General features: G+C 37.3%; 1 protein-coding gene across 3 annotated transcripts in view; it reads left to right on the forward strand.

Moving 5' to 3' along the window:
• Window positions 1–27,509, forward strand: part of DIAPH3 (diaphanous related formin 3) — a 233,767-nt gene that overhangs the window by 6,819 nt on the left and 199,439 nt on the right. For 2 of the 3 annotated variants that reach the window (XM_027472667.3, XM_027472654.3), the window contains exons 2-5: window positions 729–761; window positions 13,170–13,343; window positions 19,257–19,361; window positions 25,764–25,894. In XM_027472667.3, the coding sequence (XP_027328468.3) occupies window positions 729–761; window positions 13,170–13,343; window positions 19,257–19,361; window positions 25,764–25,894 (443 nt within the window). The remainder of the gene's footprint in view (window positions 1–728; window positions 762–13,169; window positions 13,344–19,256; window positions 19,362–25,763; window positions 25,895–27,509) is intronic. The other variant, XM_072032512.1, reaches the window with a different exon arrangement.

Raw genomic sequence — 27,509 nt, forward strand, 5'->3', positions numbered from 1 at the left:
CAGTCCATATATTCTTTGCTGCTTCTCTTGGGTTTTATGAAAGAGCTCTGTCCTAGTGCTTGCTGTGTTTGTCAATGTGCAGTGCAACCAAGTTTGTTCAGGACCTGTTGTTTCACATAGCAATAACTAACTGGTCATGAATGTTTGAATGTTGCTGTTAAGAAATACTTGTGTGAGTTTCTGCTCATGAGAACTTCATGTTTGGCTTGCAAGAGGCATTGCTTGAAAGCAGCGAACAGTCTCACTTGCTTCAGTTTTGCAGCATGGTAGTCAGAGCTTTGAACTGCTGAGAGTTGATCTGTGTTCTTCCACTGAGCTTAAAACCTCTTCACTCGTTTCTTGGTGGAGTCCACACAGCCTTTTCCAGAAGACAATTCTATTTGCTGAATTATGAGCAGTGTATTTTTTCTAATATATATGTATGTTCTAGTATATTTAGCTGTAAATATGATAAAACACAACTTGTTTCAAGCTTTTCTTTGTCTGTATTCTTCTGCATGACGTTATTCTTTTTAAAGATCAGATTGCATTTTTCTTCTGTCTGCACTGTATTTCCTCCTCCCCCCCCCCCAGTTTGCTGTGCCAACAAAGTACAGCTTGTGAAGGAAATTATTACAATTCAACACTGAACTTGCATCTTCTTTTAAATAACAGTAACCGACACTTGCTTTTTTTTTTTTTTTTGATTACACGATTGTGACATGACTGGTTTCCTGTTTGATTTACAGCATTTAAATATCAAGACACTGACTGATGATGTGGTAAGACAACTTATGTTTTGCTTTGGCTTTGCAAAGCTAATAACCTTACTGCTAATGCAATATAAACAACCTTTTTTGCTACAAGAAACTGTCTTAATTGGGAAGTTAATTTAGTTAATTAGTGAAGTCTCACTAAACTGTTAATTATCTGTAACATACTCTGTTTGAGTACTGAAAAATCTATGGATGGCCTAAAAGTATGTTCTAAGCATGGCAAAATGAGCTTGACAGATAACTGTGCCACTTTATATGTGGTATAATTAAGGAATCCGACTGCATGTTTAATATTAAAGTTATTTAGATCGCATGTCTGGCTTAAAATACCATGCTTAACTAACAGTTGCTTGTAAAAACTCATTAATGCTTACTTAAGCAATGTTAGATATGTTTACAGTGTGCTAACAGTGTTTCTCAAACTTCGTCTGTCTTGAACAGCAGAAGAGGTTATCACCAAGCAGTTTTTTTTCCCTTGTAATTAAAATGCACTTGATTCATTGTCTGTGCTATTCTTTGGTTGATAAGAATAGCTCTTCTGAAAGTGGATTGTTCTACAGAGTCTTTGAATTCACCTAGGAAATGATGTTCTGTAGGCATTTAAGGATCAGTTATGACTTTGGTATCTATTTTTTGCTATATAGCATTCTGCTGAAATACTGTGCATAGCTGAGAGCTATGTATAGAGAGCTTGACACCGGACAACATACAACACACTTGCATCAGGAAAGAGTGCTGTTCCTTAGTTTAGGAAACAACGATCCAGTTATTGTTGATTAGCTGTGCAAATTTGGTAGCTGTGCAAATTTGGTAGCATTGAGCATGTTACTGCACCTTGACTCTGTAGCTTTTAAGGAAAGATTTTATATCCCTTATTCTAATGGGTAATCATTGGCATGATAACTTGCTCTCTGCTGCATTATGCTTTACAAAATACAAATATTTTATTAATCTGTTTCTTACAATTACAGTTTTGTATACCGGGAACCATGGAATACGTATATTCTCTTTTTAATTTTATTTCAGATAAGTTAGCAAAATTTCAGTATCCTTAATGCAGACTGCTTTTCTGTATTAGGATTGTACTGAATTGTTTGCGAGATGGTGCAGATGAATTGTCTCCTTATAAAGATGAATCCTTGTAATGATGAGACCTAAAACACCTTGTTTTTAGAACACAGTTGACTAATGTATGTTCCTTCTAGCTGTGTTGTTCAGGCACTATGAAGGCAGGAAACTTATTGCACAGAAGAGCTGCATGTAGGTATCTGCCTAAGTATCCACTTGAAAGATCACAGTGGAAACAAGCCCGTTTCCTAACTGAAGTGCTGCACACTCCAGTAAATGGTTTGTAAGGCTCAAAAATATTGCTAATACACAGATATATTTTTTTAAAAATTATTAAAAAGAAATCTACTTATATGTAGACAAAAGTGCATACTAAAATTGCTTATCACATAAAGCAGTGTAGACTGACTTTTTTGTTAGCAGCTGCTGTATAGAAAGGCTTTATAATTTGTGATATATGGAGAAACAAGATTCATGATGAAGTATGTTCTACATATTTAAGATGTGACTACGTACAGGCATAAACTCCATAACTTCTAATATTCTACCATGAGTTAAATGATGCATTTTCCAAGAAGGGTAAAGTCATCTCTGGGAGAAGAACATATTGGGAATAAGAAATCATCTAATTTAAGGTGTTCTTCTGTGCGTCTCTGTTTATGTAAGTCTTTCTCTTACTAAGCTCTACTGCTACCAGTGGAATTTCTCATACTAAGAAGTTAATCTTTGACTGTCAAAGAAGGAATATACTTTATTTTTTTTCTAATCTTCTGAAGCTTTGGGGAAGAAAAAGAAGTTAAGATGTCTTTGACTCAGAATCTTTGTCAGTAACTTCTTTGATCTTACATGAAATATTTTATCTGGTAAAGGAAAGTAGTGATTTCCTTTTACTTTCAAACACACTGAACTAAATTGATACAACCTTTATTTTGCTGTATGTTCCCACTTCTCTAAGATTAATAAATATTTCAAATCGAGGCATAGGAGCGTTGTTTAACTCTCTCTCCTTTGTATGTTGTTAATGTTATAGCAATTCTTCGTGTATCTATGGCAGGGTGTTGCTTTAACTTCCATGACTGAGCTGTTAACTTGTCTGACTAAAATGACTGACAAGATGTCTGGAAGATTGACCTATGCTGTAGTAGTTAAGCAGATTGTCCAGATACTAAATTCTGTTTACTGAGGATAGAAATAGTTGGCAGTCAAAAATACGATCTTGAAAATTAGCGGGTGGCGTTAGTTTTTCATCCTACTTGCAAGGCAGAATGTGGGGGGCACCTGCAGAAAGAGAAGCTACACACAATGCTCTTAAGTTTTAACCTATCAAGTAGGAAATAGAGATTTTGTACCTGTATACTTAATACCACATCTTTGCTAATAGATTGCGCTCACTGGTCATTGACAGTGTCTTGTTGGTCTGTGTGCTTTTTTTTTTTTTTTTTTTTGTGATAATGGGAGGGGAAGTCTGTTTAGTACTTACCATAATGCAGTTTAGGCTAAAACTGAACAGTTTTGTAATCATGCCTCTTATTAATGAGGTACTAGAAGTAGTAAACAAACAACACACATCAGGTAGTCAGGATTTTTTTGTGCTACAAGGTTTTCTACTTTTCTAGAATAAAGACTACTGTAGTGCAGCAACATCTAGCAATAAACTTGTCTTGGATGGAAAGCCTGCTCTTCATCTGACAAAGAAGAAACCACCAGGATCCATGACAATTATCTCTTTTAGCACTTGCATCTGGGACCTTTAGGTTAATTTTCTTCTCCAGAAACATTCCAGATCTTTGCACAGTGATTTTGGATGGAAACAGAGCATGGTATTTTACAATTTCTGTCTTGTAAAGTTGATGCAGATTGATCTGTTTAGTATAGCTGGACAAATGGAATATGAAAATACAAAAGTGATTCTCCCCCTTGTTTAAAAGTTGTCAAATCTGTTGGATTTATCCTGAACTTGAGAGGATTTTGCATGACTTGACTTGTGTGCTTTATGTGGTCCAGGCATCACTGTTCCTGGTGCTAAACCAAAATGCACAGATTACAGAACTAATGCCAGAAACCTCAAATCTCATGGTAGGATGCAGATGTTGCATTGGCATGTTAGCTTAGGTCCAGACCAAGGCACGTCATATCTGATCTGGTAAGATCACGAAAAGGAAAGAAAGGTAAGAATGGAAAAGTCAAAGAATCTGTGGTAGAAAAATGATCTAGTTCTTTGCTTCTTTTTCAGTATAGTGCGAAGTATATCTTCTGTGGCAAAACCACTGTAACTGTGCTACTGTTTACCTAGCTTGTATGGGATTGTCTGTCATAACCAAGACTCTTGCATCCTGCATAAACCTAGTATTTCCATCTGGTACCTGCTAATTTGGTACAGCTACTTTTTCTGGTTCTCTCTCTTCCCACCTCCCCAAATGCTGGGGTCTTGTCACTACAGTAAATAGCTTAAACAGAGTAGATAAAGAAAGACAGTTCGTGTTCCTAGTGTATTTTATAAAATTTAAGGTTGCTCAGCCAGTTACGAGATAATGGATTAAGTGCACAAGTTTAAGCATGTTTAGCACCATTTTTTAGATGAACTCTTCCTGGTGAGATACATGGACAGTGTGCATGGGAACTTTTCATTTTGGAGTCCTACAAGATGTTGCACTTCAGCTTTTGCTTCAAGTATGGGTAATAGGAAATACACTTGGTATGTGAAGTCAGAAATTTTTAGTCTTGCTTTATGGATCTATCTTTGTACAATAACCAGTTGTTATTATTTGCATTGATACCAATATTCATAGTCCAAATTATCTCTGTGAAAGTCTGGCTAAACTGTCAGAAGTTGTTCTACAAATACTTACTGGCATTTATTCCTTTTCTCTGGAGTCATGCTCATTCTTCCACTGCCTGTTTGGGTCTCAGGTCTTCAGTCTGGGAAGGGAGCATAGCAAATTGTGTGTTTCCCAGGTCCTTCACTGAGCACAGCATCATAGGGATGGGAGCTTTTTTCTGCTGGAAGGACCATCATGTCTACAGTTGGCTTTTATTCTTTTTCCTCTCTCCCTTCCCCCTTCTCATCCAATGTCAATTTAGAGGAAGTTGCAGGCTTGAACTGAGGCTATAATATTGATGTTAAGATTGTTCATTTATTTTACAGATATGGCTATAGGTACTGTTCCCATAGATCTGTGGCAATTGTATCTGAGGAGATGAATTGTGATGCTATAACAACCATGAACTTTGGAAGAAATGCACAACTGACAGTTTTTCTTTGTCTAAAGAATTCCAACTTCTTTAGACAGTAAATCTTAAGTACTCCGCGTATCAAGGATCTGTGAGTGAGTGTTCCTAGTATTCCCGTGCTTACGGAAATAGGAACTTTGTATTTCCAAGTTTGATATAGGTGCTCTAAAGGCATGTCAGAAAACAGTTCCCCAAAACACTGTATTTCACTTCATTAAGCTTGGTTATAATTCTGTTAAGACACCGAGAACCTGCTCATATGAGGAGCTGAGAACTGTTCGGGTTTTTTATTTCTTCATGCATTCGCTTCCTTGAGCTTATCTAAGACACGGAGAAGAAAGCCAATACCCACTTGATGTAATGTTCTGTCCTTGATGTAGGTAACCTCTGCTGCTAAATCACTTCAGTTGTTCCCTACGCTCCTTCTCTGTGGCTGTAAATAAGACCAGCCACGCCAGTTGATTCTGCTTGATTTGTTGGCTCCCAGAACATTCACAAAGCGAAGCTATTAGTAGCATTTCTCAGAAAATAACTTTTATCTAGGAGTTGTCATCTGCAAATGGTTAATCACCTTCAACCTAAATTGCTCAGTTAACTTAAAACTGAATACAAGCACCATGGGTTTTGAGAGCTGTAATAATTTAATTACAGTAAAAGTGCTTGAGAATCTATTGTGGCATTTGTTTTTTTCTTTTTTTTTTTTTTACATTTAGTTCAAATTCAGCAATATCAAGCAAATAAAACTGTGCTTTTAAGTAGACCATCTGTGTCCATAAGAATGAATCGATTTATTGGGCGACGTGTCATCCCGCGTGTCTGTTCTGTGTAAAATTTCACCTTCAGTTGTTAGCAGCCTCAAAGATCCCATGAAAATTCTCTTAGGAAGTCACATTACCTCAGTAGCAGCTGATGCCATCAGGTTTTTCCATGGATGTCCCATTCTCTTCTGAGTATCTTTCTCTTCCTGAGAAAGGCATTGAATTAAGGCTGGAGTGGAGCATTGACAGAACTAAGGAGCTCTTTTTGTAATCCTGAGTATGATTATACATGCATCTATTGGATTTTTAATTAAAAATAATAATCTTATAACGATAAACGATTTGTGTTAATTAAAAAGGGGAGATAAAGATGAGCAAGGCAGGATGGCAGGTGGAGTAATACCTTTAATTCCTGCCTGCAGCTTTGTTAGAAGGTGATGTTTCATTTAGCATTGGTCTTGATGGGATGTTGAGCCAGCAATTAATCTAGTGATAACTAATCTACTGATTCCTGCATTATCAAGTGTGCAAGTTCAATAGGCAGTATTGTTTTATGGAGAATGGTATAAGAAGTTTTCACGAAGATTTAAGTGAAAGCACAAATACATGTACTTTCTAGGGACCTGATCAGAAAGTGGGATGAGCCAGAAGGTTTGACCTGGGACATTTTATGGATCTCGTTATAATTTTGATCTTCAGGCCCACAGTATGTGCATAAAAGCAGTTTATTTCATAGCCTCTCTATTATTCTACAGAGAGACTTTGAAATAGAAAAGTAATAAAAGTTTGGATGCTATTCATACTGTGATGGCTGCTTCATTTTGGGTTTTGCAGCTATTATTCTCATTATCAGCGATTCAAGTTGTGATACCTAATTTGCATTCAGTCTGAAATCAGCTCTGAGGGGGTGAATACTGCTTATCTGGACTTGCCATTTTATCTTTTTCCTTAGCATTGTGTGTCATGGCTTTTTGTAGGCTTTGAGAATGTCTAGAATACTCATTGTTTCAAACAGTGAAGGAGAACATTGTGTAATGCTTGATAGCAAGTGTGTGGGCTTTAAGTCCTATTAATATTTTAAGTAGCAAAAATACTGTTCCTGCGGTAAGAATAGTTGACCTTGCAAGCAAGTTGGCTACATATGTGTGAGCCATGTTGGGCAGAATAAGTTTTTATTTCTCATTGGGAAGGAAAATGGGGGGGGGGGGGGAGGGGGAGGGCTAAATGACAGTGGTAACAGCAAAGGCAAAGCTGCAGCTCCCCATCCGCAGGCCCAACCAGAAGTGGGGCTGAGCAGGCGTGCACACAAACACAGGTGTGCTAATATACGTGCATATGTCTGGCCACACTGATCAGCACAGCCAGCCACGCTCAGTGCTCACACAAACAGCACCAACAGCCTTATTCTATTCCCCTCTCTGTATGATCATGGTGATGTTAGGGGGAAATGCACACCCAATGTAGGATCCTTTCAGTAGCAGGGCTCACCCACCCACTCTACCTGCTCACACGAGCCCCTGCAGCTGCAGCCTCGGGCTGGGTGCTGGCACAGACCTCCTCACATGGAGGCTGATCACTACTGATCACTCTCTCACACACCCTCCCTTGCTCCAGTTGCTGGCACTGTTGGTACAACTGTGGTCCCACTCCACTTGCTGGTACTTAAAGATACTCAGATTTCTCCAGTTGTTGGCACATGAGCCATCAGACCCATGGGCCCACTCGTATTGCTGATACATGCATTTCCATATACATTTGTACACATGAAGTAGAGAGTCAGGACAAGAGTTGGAATTGGCTCAGGAAAAGTACTGGAAATATAATTTACTACGATAAGACAAACTGCACTGGATCAACTATCAAACTCTTTACATAAAACTGGCCCATCTAAATGCCTTGTAACTTCATTTCCCTGTTCTCGTTCCTCTCCAAATCTCTGAGATCCATCATGTTCCCTGCCTTTGGCTCCCCCTGAAATGTCCCAAGATGTGTCTCATGCATCTGTCAAATACTTTTTCCCTACATCTCATAATGTGTCTCATACTGCAGCGCAGCAAATCTCCTTGGTCTAAAAGATGCTCTGGAGAGCTCATTGTGCTGGCTCACAGGAATGGTGCTGCAGTTGGACCACGGGGAAGAAACTCTGCTGGGAAAACCTTGGCAGGAATCTGGACCTTCCTCTGAGTCAACAATGTGGGGTGTTCCCGCGTGCCATTGTGCCCCTGGCTTACAGAGATTTGATGTGGTGACTGGTCCTGTGATGGGTTTGGGAGAAGCCAGGTGAAAGAAGTTTGGGCCTTACCACCCACCTTTTGTGCTCCTTTGTGCAGGATGGCTTTTTATCACACAGTCTTGATACTAATTTTGATCCTACTGCTGCATGCCTCACTTTTCTTCTTGTCATTCATACAGATGATGGACATTGAAGAAAACTTCTGATACGTCCTGTCAGTTGCTCCCTTTTAAGCAATTTCTTTAATATGACTGCATTCAAAAAATGTTCATGAGAATTTAAGTCCTTAAAGGAACTGAATGTTGCTCCAGTGATACCACCTTTGAAATAAATGGTCACCTTTACATTACTTCTAGTAATAAAAAAGTAAAACTCCTATCTTTTTAGCCCTGTGTGCATGATTTTTTTAAAATTTGAAGTAATGAGGGCTTCATTCACTCACATACCTTGTGCTACCGAAGATGACCAAGACAATTTTTAGTGTGTAGGTGCTGTCAACACTGTATTCTACACATGGTAATGGTGTCTCACACTGCTTAGAGTCTCCTACTCTACAGAGGGTATTACTGAAGTTGTAGTTTGAGAGGTTTGCTGTGGAACAAAGTAGTGGAAGGAGTGCTACAAGACTACTAACTATCTTACAAGATAGTTTTAAAATCTATTATAGCGTAAGGCACCATAGAGAGTTTCTGAGAAGACTCCTTCAGAACAGGCTGATGAATGTAAAAGGCTGCTTAAAAGTTGCCTCATGGTAACTCATGTTCGTGTGTTGACTGTGGTTTACTTTTCATTGTATTTCAGTTCTGATGCGGAGTTTGTGTTTCAGTTGCCTTGTCACTTCTGTCTTGCAAAGAATGCAGTCTGGCAGATTGTAGTGCATGGCTAATTATGGAAGTTGGAATCTTTGGCAGTAGCAGGCATGCAGACATAAAAACTAAAGTATACCCAATCATACCACTGCTTTAAATTCAAGTTTATGAGAAAAGACTCCTCTCATGCTAGTCTTAATAATGAGAACTGTGTGAATTATATATACATATATGTATTTTGTTGGTAGCTTCTTTGCTGTCATAAACAAAAAATGAACCATCTTCCCTGTTTCTGCTCTTTTATTCCATCTTAAAATAAAGAAAACCAAGTAACCTACCCCCCCCCAAATAAAAAAAAAATAAAAAAAAAAGACACCTAATTCTAGCCAAATTCTGGCTTTCTACACTGATTGCTCAGAAGCCTTCATTCCTTATTGCATTTGAACTCTGGATGGTCTTCTGAGTTCAGTCAATGCATCAAGATTGATCTGTTTGGAGAATTTCAGAGACTTTACTATGGATATATTTTGTATCAAGAACATATAAAACACTATTTATTCTTGGTTAATTTTAATAGTGACTCTACAAAGACTCTAAGGGAAAAGTTTCTCCTCAGAAAATTATTGTTCTAAACGTGTTGTTTCAGTATGGATCTGTATGTTTTTATTGGTAAGTGCAGGGCAGACATCTTTAATTTACAGACAGAAGGTCAGACCTTCCTTAAACTGTAGGGACACTTTGATACAAAGCTGTCTTTAGATATTCCCCATCGGCTAGCCTGGCTGAAACTGTTTTTGATGTAACATGGAAGATTATTGAACTATATTTTTGCCATTTGCTCTATGCACTTGGATCGCCAGCAGCATCAGTGGTAAATTTCATTACAACCAAGCAATGAAATTTCTGTAAAGTGCTTTCGGTGGACCATGAAATTATTCACTTGTATTGGAGTATTGAGAGGTATTAACTTTTCTGAAGCACCATTAATGCGAAATTCAAGAGAGAAATGTATGTAGAATAGCCACACTGTACTGTTCAGGTCTTGTTGTGAATTTCCTTTTTTTTAATCTATGGAATTCATATTTTTAGAATGCATCGTTTTAAATTATTTCAAGTAATTCGACATGTGTAATGTGCTTGTAATCCTAGGATCTGATTTTCTCTTGCTTGTTCTGCCTTATCAAACGTATTCTGAGAGCACATTTCCCTTCTTTAGGACAAATGGTATAGAATTGGGTAATTATGGGGAAAATAAATATGACCTAATCTGTGGTGTTGCAAAATATCTATCATACAGCGAAGCATGCTAAAGAAGTTTGAAAGTAAAGCATAAACTAAATGTGTCAACAAGCAAAAGGAAGTAAAATTTCCCTTTTCATGGATGCTTTGGCCTTTGTCCCTGAATTCTATTCTTCTGGAGTAAGAGTAGCTCTGGGACTGTGTGGGGTATTTCATATCACAGGCTAGGGTGGTTCCATCTGACCAGCTTCCTTTTGTCTTATGAACTCTTGCTCCTGTTTGTGTAGCAGGAGAAGGAAGAGGCTATGCTTGGGGAATGAAAGCTGTAAAGGGGCTGGAAAGGAAAAGGAGACGTTTGGAGGAACAAGTGCTCTAAAGAAAGGGCTGAGATTTTTCAGGAGAGCGTAGGGCACGCCTTGCTTAAATCTAAATTACAAATTCTCTGCACACTGACTCATGTGCTGAAGTCTGTTATTTCAGCCAAAGTGTTTTTCCTGTACCTCTGCTTCAAATCTGTGTACTAAGAACGTTCAAAGAGAATGGTTTGTTTCTTAGGTTGTACCCTAGATAGCAAGTGGGCACAGGAGAAGCTATTGGCTAATGCTTTTTTTAGTTTTTTTGGAGCAGGTGTACTGTCTTTCATGGCATCCTGGAGCCCTGCTCCAGGTGGGGCCTCACCAGGGCAGAGCAGAGGGGGACAATTCCCTCCTGTGACCTGCTGGCCACCCCTCTGTTGGTGCAGCCCAGGATGCAGTTGGCTTTCTGGGCTGGAAGCACACACTGTTGGCTCATGTTGAGCTTTTTGTCCACCAGAACCTCCAAGTCCTTCTCTATAGGGCTGCTCTCAATGTGTTCTCCCAGCCTGTATTCCTGTCTGGGATTGTCCTGACCCAGGTGCAGGACCTGGCACTTGAACTTGCTGAACCTCATTAAGTTCAGGTGGACCCACCTATCTAGGTTGTCCAGGTTGCCCTTTGGATGGTTTTCCTTCCTTCTGTTATATTGACTGCACCACCCAGCTTGGTGTCATCTGCAAACTTGCTGAGGGTGCATTTGATCCCACGGTCAATGTCATTGATAAAGACAGTAAAACAGCATCAGTCCCAAGACAGACTCCTGAGGAACACTGCTCCTCACCAGCCTCTATCTGGATATAGAGCCATCAGTCCTCTGGCTGCAGACATCCAGCTAATTCTTTATCCACCAGATAGTCCACTCTTCAAATCCATCTCTCTCCAATTTGGAGATAAGGGTGCCATGTGGCATTGTGGCTTTACAGAAGCCCAGGCAGATGACATTGGTTGGTCTTCCCTTGTTGACTGATGCGGTCTCTCCATTGGAGTACTTGGCCACCAGACTGGTCAGGCACAGTTTGCCCTGGGTGAAGCTGTGTGGGCTGTGTCAGATCCCTTATAATATGGTGTGTGTTTAAGATTCTGATCCAGTCATTGCAGTTTGCAATCTAGCTTCTCCCTTTGTTTGCTGTAGACTTCTATTTTTTTTAAGGACAGGAAGGGAAATTGCTGTCTGATCAAGATGTAAGATGGCTTTTGTCACTGACGGCTCTATACTTTGCTTCCAATGATGTTCCTCTCCCGTTTGCTTTTGTTGCATTCTCTTTCTTCCTGGGTCTTGCCTGTGTAATTATTCCTTTAGAGTGTGCTTTCCACGCTGCCTGCTGGTTTGATGTGACACTGAAGGGCCCTATCTTCCATGCTGAGTTCTTTTATGTTTATGCTATATTTATTTTCTGCTTTTGCATGTTCTACAACCATCTGTATGAGTGGCTTGCAATCTATTTCTATGTTCCAAAAACGTTCCCTTTCAATTTTGAACAGGAAGAATTAAAATCTTTTTTTTTTTTTTTTTTTTCTTCTCCTCTAAACCTCTCTTTATGCATAGGCAATTCCTGCTCTGTGTTGACTGGAGTGGTACACTTGTACACAATTTTTGCCTCTAATTTTCTTTGTTCTCTCTGATCTTAGCTCCACAGACTTTACTTGTAATTTAATGTGGTTGCTTTGATGTTCTTATTAAATGGTGTATCAAGATACTTATCTTCAAGATGTATTGAAGCCTTAGAGTATTTTTTCGCATAGCATTGCAAAGATGCAAGGCTATCAATATGGTTAAAATCTTGTCCAAAATTTTACGCATCAAATGCTACTGTAACTTTCTTTTGTGTTGACAAGTTTAATATTGCTGTTCACATCTGTTCAAAAGGCTGCTACAAAGATGATTAAGATTTAGCACATTTAATTGAGTGTCAGCTGCTTTTGTGTTCTGTTGGGCTCTGCCTGTATACGTTAAAATATACAGTCTCTAACACTGAACATGTTTTAAAATTCCAGTTAGTTAAGTCTTTACTGAAAAGTAGTTAAATACCAAACCGGGAAAAACAAACAAACAAACAAAAAAAAAACAACAACAAAGTGAAGTCAGAGTGATTGTCTCATGTTGGTGATAAAGGCTAAGGATTCTTTATCAGACTCTGAGTGTATCCTACTTAGTTTTAACAAAGGAGCTGAAAGTTTTTATTCTTCTCCTCAACTAATTTTTAAATAATTGTAACACAGAAAAGTACAAAGTTTAGGATAAAGTCTTTCAAATAAAGAAAAAAGAGAACAGTGTCTTAGTCATATAAACTTGTCTTTTAATCAAAAGTAACTTGGTTGCATATCTATATATTTTGTTGCAATGTCAGAAGTACTGCCATTTCAGACTAAGGAAAAGCATTTTAAAGCCATGCTTTGGTAAATAAGCCTACTTTTTCCTATTCTACGTGTAATGGTTATGAAGAACTCTTCATAAATCTTGTGCTGGTTTTGTAGATATCTTTTTCCTCAAAACTTTTTCCATAAAATTCTCACGCTCTGCATGGTTTCTCCATATTTCCTACTAACTGAAACACTAACTGACCATTATAGGTATACTTAGGAAACCCCATAAAAGTAAGACAGCTAAATAATAGGTAAGTTAGAACAGAAAAATAAGTATGTTAAGATTCCAGGAATACCCATTAGGACTACCCAGAATGGGAACATTGTGTAATATACTATATCCTTTCTGTTTTCAGTTGGATAGATTTGCCAGTATAAGAATTCCAGGAAGCAAAAAGGAAAGACCTCCTCTGCCACATATGAAGCAGTCCCACTCTACAGATTGGTCATCCACAACTACTGATGTGGAGGATTTTGTTCCAAAACCCCTGTCAGAAAGAGAAATCATAGCACTGTTTGAGAAAATGATGGTAAGTGTGTTGTACTGACTTTCTTCACTTAAAGAATAATATGGCTGATGGATGGAAGCCTTCTTTTCCTGCATGCATTTTGATCTTTTACCTGAATTATTATTATTGTTGTTAGTTGTAATTACATGTTTTCTAGAGTGTTTCTGAGGAGGATAAAACCTTTGAATTATTTTGGCAAAATTTTTGCCCCACAAATACTTAAGGTGGAAACTTGAGGTTTCTGATTATTAGAAGTGAGATTATACAACAGGTTTTGAAGAGGAACAAGAAAAGGGAATCCTGCTTGCTTTTAAGATGACTTGAAACATAAAAGAGGCTTTATACCTTTGAATGTCATGACACGGTTTTGTTCTGATCTAATGTTCTATGCCACTTTTTACACAAAAAAGACTTAGCATTCATGCTTTTAAAGCAGTGTTTGTGTGCTGTACAAAGCACACACAGTCACAGTTTACTTCCTTCTTTAGGTGCTATCATCGCTTTGCTACAAAAGAGTGGCTGTCACTTGCCAGAAAGATCATGTGGCATTGGTACCACCTCAATAGGTTGATTTTTTTCATCTTTAAGTTATTTTTTTTGACATTGATGATGATGGGATTTTGGCAATTGAAAAGTAAACATGGGATGGCCTTGAGAGAGGAGTGAATTCTGAAGAGCACAAGAGGATGTTAACAAGGAGAGTGATTCCTAGATTATTCCTTTCTATCCCTCAAGTAACAAGTAATTGTCCCCTGTGAAGCACAAAGCAGCTACCAGGGACTGGGATGTGGAGTAAATTAAATGTGCTGAGAGTGAAGTGCCTTTATGGAGGTTATAATTCCTAGTACTCAGCAATGTTTAGTTTTGAAGATGTATTTGTACTGCTGTGGAGAGTTATGACTGCACGATCAGTGACTACTTTTTTTGTATGTTTTACTCTGTGTGCATGGCATTTCTGTTCTGCATTCATTTTGTGTGAGTTAAGTCTAGTGGTTGGCTACTGTTGCCTATCTAATTAATGAGGGAGATTTTGATGCAATTGGAGATTATATTCTATTCTTATATTTGTAGAAGTAGGATTTTCGTGGTTATGCTGACAAAGAGGAGGGTTGATTCACTGTGTTAACAACTTCTTGACTTTCTATTTGTTGCTCATACATGGTTTGTTTTTCTTGGTATACCTCTGTGTCCAACTATTTTGATTCTGTTAACAAATTCTGCTATAAATGGTAGTTGCTCAAATGTTAAAAAATGGAAACTTTTTTTGTACAGTTGCACTCTAAGTATGCCTCCTTGCACAGTCCTCTGCTATGCAAGCTGTATTTCTCCACCATCCTGCAGAGATTTCAGTGTAGGATAGTGTGTGATGTTGGGACTATGCCATAAAAAATAGAAACCTAAATTAAAAAAAAAAACATAGTCCTAGGAAAAATCCTAGGAAAGTCACTGTTGCATACGTAGGTAAAGAGAAGTAGTTAAAACTATGGATCATGAAGCAATTTATACCTGTTTTATAACTTCTTTGCCAAGTCTATGTTTAAGTAGTGTGTTCAAGTATAAGATCCTGGATGATTTGAATGCCTACCTAGTTTGTTTGAGTAACAAAGTACTTGAAGTAGTGTATCAAGGAAGCTATCGGTATTGTACATGTATTAGCCGTAACATGTAAAACAGATGGAATTCTTCAGATTATCCACATTTGAATGGACTGGGATAAAAGTAGTTTAGTCACAGTGGATTATGTAGCTAATTAGATATTATAACCTCTGGTTTGCAGTTTTGATCAAATTAACTTTTTTTTTTTTTTGAATGTTGTAATCTGGCTTTTAGAGGTACTTTTGCCCAGAATAAAAATAGTCAATTGGTCAGTACTGAAGGGAGCAGCTTCTAAATTCTGGCATTTCACTGGATGAATTACTTCACCTTTTCGGTTTTCGTGGATGCATAGTGCTTCGTTTTCTCAAAATGTTACGCATTGGCATCCTCTGAAGTTTTGATGGCTGAAATTATGGAAAACCTCAAATTTTGATGGTGAATTTATGGAAAAGTTTATACAAACACAGCATTGAATCATTAACTGTTTAGCTCCTTTCATTTCTGGTTAGTGCAATGAGGAAGATAACCATGTGAAATGACCGGCTCTTATTTTCCAAAGAAGTATCACTCACCCATAGAATAAATGACTTAAAAGGAAATAAAAGAATGGAGTTGAAATACTTTTTGAAAATGAAGCCACATCTGACATGCCCTTTGTGTCATTGTATACTTCTAATCTGTAAAATTCAATTGCTTTAGTGATATTTCCTTTGTTAACAGCAAAACCAAGAAATGACTTCTTACTGCACATATGGGCAGAATATTTCCTATAAATAAACTCTCTGTTACATCTTGGATTATGGAATATGTTTCGTGCTGTTAGGCTTCTTACTTTCCTTGCCTTCTATTTTTTCCTAATGTGATTAGACATTGGGTATTTTCTTCAAGAAAAACAAGCCTGTTGTTTTCTCTTGATTATTTAATAAGTTCAGGAGTTATTTTTCAGAAAACTTAAAAGAGCAAGTCTGAAAGAAATACAAGACTGCTTTAAACAGAAGAATGAACTTTGCAGTAGCTACAGGCAAATGCAAAAAGCTTTTCTTCTTTTCCCTTCCCCTTTATGTAGTATATATGTGGATTTCGATTTTATTATGAAAGAAAACCTTTGGCATATTGCAGGCAAGGTACTGAAGATGTGATAAGTCTTAGAAAATGTTGAAAAAGATCTAGCCATGTATTTTTGTGAAACTTAAAACTGAATACTTTGGTTTCAGTGTTCTTAAACTTCTGTTTATATGAGCTATAAAAATGCAATTTAGGTATTAAATAAAATCCAGCTAACCTTATTAAACATACATGTAAAATATATTACCTTTTGGGGCCAGTATTGTTATAAAATTATATGCCTGTGGAAAGGAATCTTGAGGCACAGAATTCCAAAGACTGTTTTTTTCCTGCAAGTTCTAATAAATAAAATCTGTTAATGCCAAGATGGACTTGATTTTAGTTGTTTAGAGTATGGCCTGTCATGTGCATATCATAATGGATGTGTTGCCTGGTAGTAAGAGTTGTCATAAATATGTTCTTCATTTTAATAGAAGGTAAAGAATTAATTTGTAACATTACATGAAATGAGAAATAACTGTGATAGCCATGCTAACAAGGGAAAGGCTAGAGAGAATGCTAACATTGTTGCATTTTTGACAATCCAACTTGATTTTTTTCATAATTTTTAAGCTGAGGAGATATTGTAGATAAGGCATGAATATTTTCATGCAGTTGATGAGAATTTAAAAATGTATCTTTTCTTTGAGTATTTTTTCATAAACAAAAATTCTTTCAAAGCCTGTAAAGTAGGAACATCTTCCTTATCTGTTCTTATTTTAAATGCCTTTTAGAAGTCCCCAAAGCTTTATATCCAAAACTATACATGAATGTCTGAACTCACTGATGAATTGTAGTCCTGGCTAGTTATGTAATTAACTGCTAAAAGCTTAAAATGTAGGTTTCCAAATTACTATTTAAAGCAGAAGTTTTAACACAGGAATTCACATGCCCTTCCTTTGAGCAGGTGATTACTGAAGAAGATGACTTTGATTTTAATGTACTAAAGACACTAATTTTTGTGGTTGATTATGTGCACTTTTTTGTCCTTTAAAAAAAAAAAAAAAGCTGCAGTGACTTTTGAAAGCTTTAGTACAGACAAGTAACTTTAAATATCTTTCACCTTTTTTTCCAAATGTTGTATACATAAATCTTATGTTCTACTTTGTTTTGTCCCAAGATATATGAAAGTGTCAAACATTATCCCAGGGATGTTTTTAATATATGCATACTTGAGCCTGATTATTTTTATTTTTATTGAATACTTGAATATTAGTGCAGAGGTTTTGGATGACTGACATTCCAATCATACTGGTTTATTGATTTATTTTGATCCAAGAAAAAATAGACAGTATTCCTTTTCAGGCTAATGCCTCCACCATTTGGTTTACTAAGAGTCAACGTGCAATACATAGGTACTATATTAGGCAGCTGTCACATTCTTTCATGGAGTGTGTTTGTCAGGAGGACAAGCGCAGTGCTTAGCTATTTCTTCCAGATCCAGGTAAATAAGAAAATAAAAGATTTAAGAACATTTGAGTTATCCTCAAGGGAGTTCTTATACCACGTAAAATGGATAGGAAAGACAAACAAACAAACAAACAAAAAAAAAACAACAGATGAACTGGTGAGATTTTCATAACTATGCAGGGAAGATGTGACTATCAAAGTGAAGAAAAAATATTCAGGCATGTGTGTCCTTTTGTACTGCTGGAATTTTGATCTGGGCATAAGCAAATAGTTTCTCTATGATTTGTTGATCAAGGAGATACAGTATTTTGGAAAACAGACCAGTGGTGGGGAAAGATGGAAGTACGTGTGGCCTTTCTTGCTGCTAAGATGTTTTGCATTAATTTTCAGATGTAGGAAGCAACGTTAATATGTAAACTAGTTGCCAAGGAGGCAAAAGACTATATACTATTATAATTTTTTCGAGTGAAAGAACTTTTTGCAACATGCATCCTGTGCTTATTTGGTACTACAGGTAAAACCAAAGATATTTATTAAATGCAGATTCTACTGAAGTGAGGATTTTTTTTCCAGTCTTTCTGGAAAGGAAGTGGTAACATTTGTGGAAGAAAAAAAAAAAAAAAAAAGAGAGAATCTACATGAAATTGCCTTGATTGTACTTTGAAGACGTTCAGCTTACAGGGTCCAGCATTTTCTGCAATATCTTCTCACAACTCAGATTTATACAAACTGCTAAATCTTTCTAGAAGCATTTGATTCTATCCTATTCAATATGTAAACCGGGAAAAGACAGGCAAACTTAACTTTCAGTGGTCTTGAAAAATGTTGGTCTTTAGCTTGCTTTCCTAAAATTCTGAGGTAATGAATTTGATTGCTTTTTGTCTTAGATTTCTGACTAGGTGAGATGAACTTTGACATTGAGATTGTTACCCACTGATTTTGTAGCACTGTTCCTGCCAAAGATGGTGGGGTTTTGTCTCATGAGTCTCAGCTGAAAGTAACTGCAGTAATTCTTGCTAAGCTTGGTTGACTGTCATAATGCTGTATGTGCACGTACGACTGTGTGTGTATAAATTGTTTCTAAATGCCCTTTTTACCTTCAGCTTGATAGGAAATGTCCATTCTCACAAATGTAGAACTGATTACAATGGTCAGAGAATTCCTAGGCTACAACACTACAATTCCCTGCGTCAGTAATGTCACCGAAGAGCTGCTCAGTGGCTTTCAATACGGTTCTGCTTCTGTGCTTTTTGGCCCTGGGGTTTTATGCTGGCATGAAATGTGACAGTGGTTTTGATGTTTTTGTGATCAAATCATCAAGAATTTGGTCCTCACATATTTAAAAGGTGAATATTATTCTGTGAACCACTTTTAGGGTGAAGCAGATTCCATTGGCCAGCATTAAGTATTTGGGAACTGAGGGGAAAAAAATACAGAATTGATACATCTTTAGAAAGATCTTTTTAAAGAGACAGGTTTAAGTACATCTTTAGCAAGTGTTAAATGACTTCGTTCTGTAGTTCAGTGTGTATGAAACTGTAAGTGATTTTGAAGAAGAGGTTATGGTGGTAATGGTCATGATGCACTTTTTTATACTGGCACAGTTGCCTTTTTTTTTTTTTTTAATCTGAGCTGCTGGGGAAGATAGATACACTTTTTGATGGCTTTAATAACATCTAACTTAGTTGTTTTTACAACGACTTTCAGTTGCTCAAGTTCATATTTCTGTGTCTTTTATTATTTTTTAAGTCAGTCTTTTATAGTTAAACAACTGTATTTTTTGGTGCCATTTAAAGTTTCTTTTTTTTCCCCCTCCCATTCTAGGAAGATATGAATTTAAATGAAGACAAGAAAGTGCCATTGAGGGAGAAGGATTTTAATACCAAAAAAGAAATGGTGATGCAATATCTTAGCACTGCTTCAAAGTCTGTAAGTAAATTTTGCCCAAGTACATGAAACATGACTTAGTGTTTACATTATTTACTACTGGCAGGAAAAACTAAGCGTGCGTGTTACTTTCTTCCTACTAACTTGTTCCTCAGACAAAAACATTTTTAAAGGGTGTTATCTTGTAATTTTGCAAGCTGCAATGAAAGATAACTAGTGTAGGACCAAGCTGTCTGGAGGTTTTTTTGAAGATGAGCTACTAGTCCTTCTATAGCATAAAAATTCCTTCGTACCACAAGATTATGAAGGTTAGCCTATTTTTCTTTTTCAGATGTTTCATGGGAAATCAGGAAACTTAGGCCAGTCTTACAACACTCTTGGTGTTTCTCAGCCCAAAACAACATGCTAAGTTTATATGTTGTTGATACCCCAAGACTCCACACTCGTTCTAAGAGCTAAATTGTTTGGTCTAAAAAAGTAAAATAATAGTAGGTCTAGGTAGTAATATAATAATTCAGCCACCCAGTAAGTGGGAGGAGGTGTTTCTGTGAGGCACAGATTCAGCTGTGTGATATAGTAGTGCTTCAAGTGAATTCAGCTTAATGCTGGAGCCGCTGGGATGGGAAACTCCCATATTCCCACCACCCCCCTTGTAAACTCTGTTGTCAGCATTCTCTTTCAGTCCTCAGCAGTATTGGACTCTCCGGCTACCTCCTCTGTCTGGAAAGAATAATGCGCTGCGTGCCCTGGGCACTCTGCAAACTTTCAGTGTACCTTGACTTGACGAAAGAGGTATCAAACTTTTTCAGAAGAGCTGAAGTGCTGAATGGGCTCCTGAATATTATGCATAACTGATCCCATCTCATGTCTTTCTTCCTATAAGTAACACCATAGTATTATCCTTTGGTAGTTCATATTTCTTAAACTTCAAGGAGATAGATGCCAAGCTATCTTATGCTGGGACAAAACTACTTATTTACAACCCCTCTACAGAGCTCTTACCAGGTTTCATTTGAAGCAGTTGTTATTACAAAGACTGTTAACATTAAGAACATCATTGACTTCAGCATCAGGCTTTCTCAGAAGTGAAGAACTCTTTTCCAGTATTCTCAAAACCTGGTTTTGTTGGTGATGCATGTAGAGATTATGCTGGGTTAGGCAAGGCTATGCTCAGGTGCTTATTTGTGTATAGAAGACTGTGAGCTACCTCTACTTGTGAATGAGATGTCTAAAATGAATCCATCACTTTAGGACTCAGAAAGTTGTAAACAACCAGAATTCTATTGACATGCATAGTCCAGCGCTCATTCCTTTGACTCCACTTTGCTTAGAAACTTAAACAGTTAGTTGACTGTATGCTCCTCTATGTCAGTCTACAAACATGCTGTGTTCATCAGTCTCTGTAACGTTTTAAGGGGCTCCTGGAGAAGAATTGTTAAGAATGAATGATCTCAGTGCATGAGATACTCTGCCAATACATTTTTGTTTTCTTGTAAAGTACTGTGTTTAGATGAAGCCTTATTTCTTCCTTTAAAAACGTTATCACCTGAGAGATATATATCATACTGCTTAAACCATCAAGGCTTGAAAGCCTTGAATGAAATTTCTGTCTGCTATGGTGTCAAGTCCCCTTAGAGGGGACAACAGTTGTGTTTACAGGCTGTATGTTCTCATCTACCAAATGTGGCGTGGTTCTGTCTGTTGTTGAGATTGTAGTCCCCACTGTATTTTCAGTCTTTTTGTAGTTGTTTGTATATACTATGATTACTTGAGGTTAGAAACAGTGTCACATTTTAAAGTACTATATAAACATGTGAAAAGATGTTCCAGCCCGGAAAAGTTTAAAAAACAATTTCCATGTTATGGTGTTAATACTCAAGTGGAAATAAAAGCAGCATAATGTTAACCTGCCTAAAGTTTGACTGCTCTGTATGTTAAACACACACAGACTGGGTTTTTAAAGTGAGTTGTCTTCACAAGATTTCATTTTTGTTGTGCAGCTTACTCCCTTGTAATGTTGTAACTGAATTAATTAATGCTGACTTCATACTGCATCTGCTCACAGGCCAGTTGTTCTTCAGTTGAGCAATTAAATTTCTAGAGGCACTGATGCCTCAAGATATTTCCTGTTTCTCAGTTAACTTGAGCATTTTGAACTTAAGCAGCTTTTCCCATGCAGAAATATAGCTAATATAATCAGTTGCACAATTGGTACCAGCTACAGTTCTCATTTTACTTGAGCAGCAGCAGATGTGTCATATTCTTATTATGTTGCAGAGCTGTGGCGTAACTATGAATGATAAGTGGTGCTTGGTACTGTGGATACGTTACACACGCACTCACACTGTTACCGGCATCTTTTGCAGAGGGTAATATTCAGGTGGAGTAGTGAATCTGAAATAGGACGGCTGGGTGTCGATGCGAGTCTCTTGCTTGTGATGGTGTCTTTGGACAGGTCAGATGAGACTCCCTTAATTGTCGTTCTAGTGATTATTTTTTTATTTAGTCTGGCTGGGCCTTTTTTCCCCATGAACTCTTCACATGTTGTTCTTACTTCCAAATTACTTCCAAAACATTTTCTAATTATCTTAACTTTATATCCTGTCCATATGACTGTCCTATATGACCATTTTGGCATCAAAAGAAAGCCATTTTACTGCTTATTTATGAAAGTCTTAGCTATATCCACCTTGGTCAATTTTCCAGCAAGAACTGCTGGGGGATGTCACTGGAAATGACAAATTCACCACCCAGGATGTTAATCCATATGCTTAGGCATACAGGCAGTGCCTATCAATTAGTCTATTCACAGCAGGAGCTGCCAGGAGAATTTCTGGAACTTTTTGAAATTCCCACCTGGAGAGCTCCTGCAACATTTAGTCAAATACTTTGTTGTGATGGCTGGTAGGAGTGCGGTTGGCCGTCTTGTCTGTAGTCAGTCCGTTATCTCATCTTTGCAGAGACAAGCTGGGGAGATCCATGGAACTGTATGTGTTGCATATGCACACTAGCATAGCCCCAACCCACTGTTATACCACAGATGTGACTTAAATTTCCCCCTTATATCACAGCTATATCTGAAATTCCACAGATTGTGCCTCAGGGATATACACTGTCTGTTCTTAAAATGGTTGGGCATGTACTGTAACAGGATGTGCTCTGTATACAAGCTGTTAAATAATCAGACAGCAACCCTTGTCAGTGATACCCTTTAGGCAGTTGATTTGTAGTGTTTTATGCAACTTATGGTGTAATTTGTTTTACCTTTCATGTTTTATTAAGTCTGTTATTCAGTTCTTACTGGTATCATTTTTTTTGAGATCTTCTACATTTGGCTTCAAGATTTTCTCCGGTTACTACTTCCTTCCACTTTAAATACAGCTGTGTCGAAGCTGTAAGGGACCTGGGCTTTCTTGCCTGACGGAAAGAATTTATTACGCCATCTTGGTGAGGAGGGTGATTTTGGAAGCATTCTAGTTTATGGAATAAATTTGCCAACTAGGTGGCTTTTTATGATGTTTAATTTCTGGCATTACTAATGCGTACTGATAACTCTTGGACCCAGAGAATATCTGAAAGGGGTTCAAGTAAATTCCCTTTTGTTAGCACCTTTTTAACCTGAATATTATGTAGCTATGAACTAACCACAGAACATGAAAGAAAATTTAAAACACTGAATCTTTTTGTTTGTGGGAACATTTTTTACTGTGGATTATTCTTGTCTGGGTTCCCTTGATTCCTGATTCTAACGCTCCCCAGTCATCTCATGTACTTTTTTGTGGTGTACATTTGTTGGAATTGGCGCTCATGTTTGAGCAGTTATGGATCTCTGTCAATTCAGAGCCATGTTTGGAAAGACATTCCATTTATTACATATGGTATACCAAAATAAAATGACTTGTTATTTTTCCTTGAGATTCCTTACCATGCTCCTTTTTTTTTTTTTTTTTTTTTGTCATTGGGAACATCCATTTTTATAGGTCTGAGGAAATATAATTGGAGCAGAGAAGTAGTATAACCTCCAGTGTTCCTTTATCACAGAATAGAATGATGATAGAATGATGAAGAGACCTCTAGAGTTTGTCTTGTCCAACCCCTTGTATAGTTCATTTTTTACTATTTCTAAGAGCGGAGACTACAGTTTGCCAGGGCAACCTATTCAGTGCTTGACCACCCTCACAGGATATTTAAAAAAAAAAAAAAAAAAAAAAAAAGAAAAACAAGAAAAAAAGTGGTCTTTATGTTTTTACAGTTTTCTGTGTTCGAGTTTGTGCCTTCTGTCCTTTAACTGGTCACCCTTGGCGAGTTTCCTGCTTTACTCCCTCTGGTCAAATATGTCATAATATTCATACTTATCCGTAATATTACCCATAGCCTTCTCTTTTGGGGACTAAACAATTCTAGCTGTCTCAGCCTCTTCTCATACTTAAGAAGATCCTGTCCCTTCATGACCCTTTGCTGGAGTCACTCCAGTATGTCCCAGTCAGTCTTGTACTGAGGGCCCCAGAACTGGACGCAGCATTCCAGATGTGTCTCACCAATGCTGAGCAGGGGGGAAGGATGAGCATCACTCATCCTTCTAGATCAGCATCGCTAGACCAGCTAGTGCTGCTTTTCCCCTGTGGTCAGCTAGTTTTCCACCAGGACCTCCTGGGCACTGTTATTCCCCAGGTACGTTTCCTGCTGTGGAACTCCATGAGATCCCTCTCTGCCTGTTTCTCCTGCCTGTTGAGATCTTTCTGACTGTCAGCACAGCAGTACATCTGTCTGGTCTGTAAACTAGTCTTCCCAGTTTTTGATTTCACCTCTTACAGAAACTTTTTCATGATGTTTTGCTTCCGAGAGCAGGAAATGATAGCTTTCAGCACTTCTTGAGGATCTACCAAAATAAGAAACTATCTTCTATACAAGGCTCTGTATAACATAATGAGACTGTCTCACCTCTTATGGTGGATAATTTCAAGTTATTATTGCACTGCAAGTCCAGTTCTCTTTATTTTCTGATTTAAGCCAAGTCAGGCTTATAATATAATCAAGTATAATCAAGTAACTGTCTTTAATGCCGTATCACAGAATAGTGAGTATTTCACACAGAAATGTTATTCTGCTCCCAGAAAAGGGAGTCTTTCCAGCATATCAAAATGGATCTACCCAAATATAGGTTGTGTACTGTTTTTTATTTGTCGTTGATGGCTTTTGTTTTTGAATTTAGTTATTTTTTTTCTAAGAACTGTATCTATCCTTATGTCATAGGTAGGAATTATGTGGAATAAACTTGTTTTCCAGTGTCTACAAATTTTGTCTTTGCTGCTAATTTAGAAAAAAAAGGCGAGGGGAGAGGAGGGAATGCCCTTAAGAACAGGGTCAGTGTCTCTTAGATTTGCAGTTTTAATTGCAAATTGTAGGACTTCATCGGTTCAGTATTACTGTTGTTTTCTTTGAAACGTTGGATGTTCTGTATCCTCCAGACAAGTCATTAATATCTTGAACTTGCGTTTAAGCAACATTTGACACGACAAATGCAATGATGAATCAGTCAGTCTTTCAACCTGTATTGCTTAGATTAGGAAATATTTGGCTTTCACAAAGCTAAACTACTTTTGTAGTGCTGCAGTAACTTGCCATTGCATTTTGTTTTCTATCTGCTAGCTCTCCATGTTCCAATTTGCCTCCCCACCCACCAAAAAAGACCAAAACCCAAAAAGCAAGGCACAATCCAAACCCAAATGTGGAGTAAATTCTCATCCTAAAGTCATTATGTTATGGCATCAAGTTTATTTGTATTGCCACATTTGTACAGATGGCAAATGCAACTTGTGAAGAGCTGGGATTCATGAACTTCAGTGTTTATTAAAAAATATATATATATATTTTTTTCCTCCTGAGGTGCTTTGCTTTAGCACTTAAAGCCAAAGGTAGTCTGGTAGTCTGTTTTGTTTAGTCCTAGACTCATGCTGCTGGGCTGCCAGGATCCTTAAGCAAAACGTTTTTACAGCATTGTCTACAACAGCTCAGGTTACACACTAATATCCTGAAGGCTCTTCTGGTGCTCTAGTTCTTCAATCTGTATTCTTATATGAATGCAGCGACCTGTCTGGACACTTGCCCTGTGATCAACTCAGAATCTTTTTTTCTTCTGTTGAGAATTGAAAATTAAGATGTTTGTAATGCATAAACAGAATCCATGCATTAAAAAACTGTATTTCACCAAGTATGCATGATGCATACATTTGTTGCCTGCTGCTTTTGACTACTGGTCATAGACTTGATCATAAATCGGCAAAAATGTAGTCAGCATTCAGCATACCTGGTAGATGGACAACAAATACTGATGTAAGGATAAAATATTTTTCCTATTATTTTAAGAAGTGAAACCAAAGGTTAGCTATTAGTAATCTATTCAAGTGTACCAAATAAAAAATGAATGCATTTTCTGTCTTTCAGGGAAGTCTCAAGAACCGTCGGAAGATTTCACCCCAAGAGTTTATGCAGGAATTAAAATCTGGGTCAACAGATGAAAGACTAGTCACTTGCTTAGAATCACTTCGTGTGTCCTTGACTAGTAATCCTGTCAGGTAATACAGAATTTGAACATCATTAACAAATTTTGCAAAGATAGATCACGTTTTTATTTCCTCATGGATTAAAATTAATGGCTCTGTAGGTGGCATGTTTCAAGGTTTTCCAGTTAATGAATGTATATGTATTAATGAATGATTATACCTTTTTTCTTTTTCTGCATTGATTATGCATCTTCTGCAGGTCTGTTTTTAAGTAGATGTCACTGATCTGTACAAAGTAATTCTAAGACAATGTGAAACAAGTACAGCTCAGAGCAGATCACTGTTTTCTTGTGCTAAATAGTAAAAAGTTTTCTTTATTTTTCTTTTTGTAATGTTCTCAATTCTTTAATATTGTAATTTACTTTGTCAGGGTGATCAATAATGAGAGATAGGCACCTTTGTGTATTTTTTTTAGCCAGAAAACATAGGTTCATGCATACATTTACACACACACACAGACACTTGTATATATATATACAGACATATAATAGAGGTATAATATACATGCACATTTATACTATTTTATTCTATTCTTTTATACTCAATATTTTACTCAATTTTACTCGAATTTGTAGCTTTTTGCTGTAGATCATCTATTTAAGCCACTGTTTGAACACATGATTTTGTGAAGTGTTTTTGGTTTAGTGTAAAATAATACAAATGAACTGCTGGGGATGCTTATGATGGTATGTAATTAAGAGGATTCAACAATTTTCTTCTTTCTGCAGCTTGCTGGGCAGAGTTGTTAATGTGTTGTCCTCTGTATGGGCACTTGCTTCTTTCCTTCTATTCATCTGGTTTTGGATTGGGTTGTCTTGTTTAGAATATATAATGGTCCACATGAAAAAAAAAAATGTTTAGAATCAACCTGAGTGCTTCTGACAGATGGTCTTACAGTAGACACTGCACTTCTTCCATGAATGTGAAACTACTTTTTGATATAGTATTTCATTCCTTTCTTATTTCAAAACAAACAACAGCTTAGGGCATCTCTTAATTACACATGTGTTGATTTAACAAAGAAAACTTCAGTTGTTGACTGCAGAAGTCATGTGTCTGGAATAGAAACGCAAATCATAAGACATGCTCTTAAGTTTAGAGCAGTCTTTTCTCTCTGTTCTTGATATGTCTGGATCATTTCATTTTTTTTGATTGTCATCCCCTTTGCTGCCCTTTTCTCACACACCAAGAGAAAAGTTAATCCTCCTATATGAAAGAACATACAATGCTTGTATTGGAGTAGAACTCATTAGGAATTTACTGGGTATGTGGCCTATGCATAGGTCTGAATTAGAAGGAGATTGACAGCGGCTTGTAAAAACAACAGTAGACATCAGTGTTGCAAAAAAATGTACCCTGCTTGTCCATAAACACATTTTAGTCTACAAATCAAATAAAGGATCCCAACCGTAACAACATACGGGTTCTAAAACAGTCTGCTGATGTATTGACTGGTGGCAAAAAAGACTGTTAAGATGGACCTCACTAAGCTTAAACAGAGCATTTTAAATAGTCTTAGGAAAAAAAAAACAAACAAAAACCAACAAACAAACAAACAAACAAGCTGTTCATTAGGACTTCCTTAAAAAACAGCAGAAATGTACTGGCAGTGCAGTGTTCTCCATAA

This window comes from Anas platyrhynchos, chromosome 1 (assembly GCF_047663525.1).
Source record: "Anas platyrhynchos isolate ZD024472 breed Pekin duck chromosome 1, IASCAAS_PekinDuck_T2T, whole genome shotgun sequence".
Taxonomy (NCBI): Eukaryota; Metazoa; Chordata; class Aves; order Anseriformes; family Anatidae; genus Anas; species Anas platyrhynchos.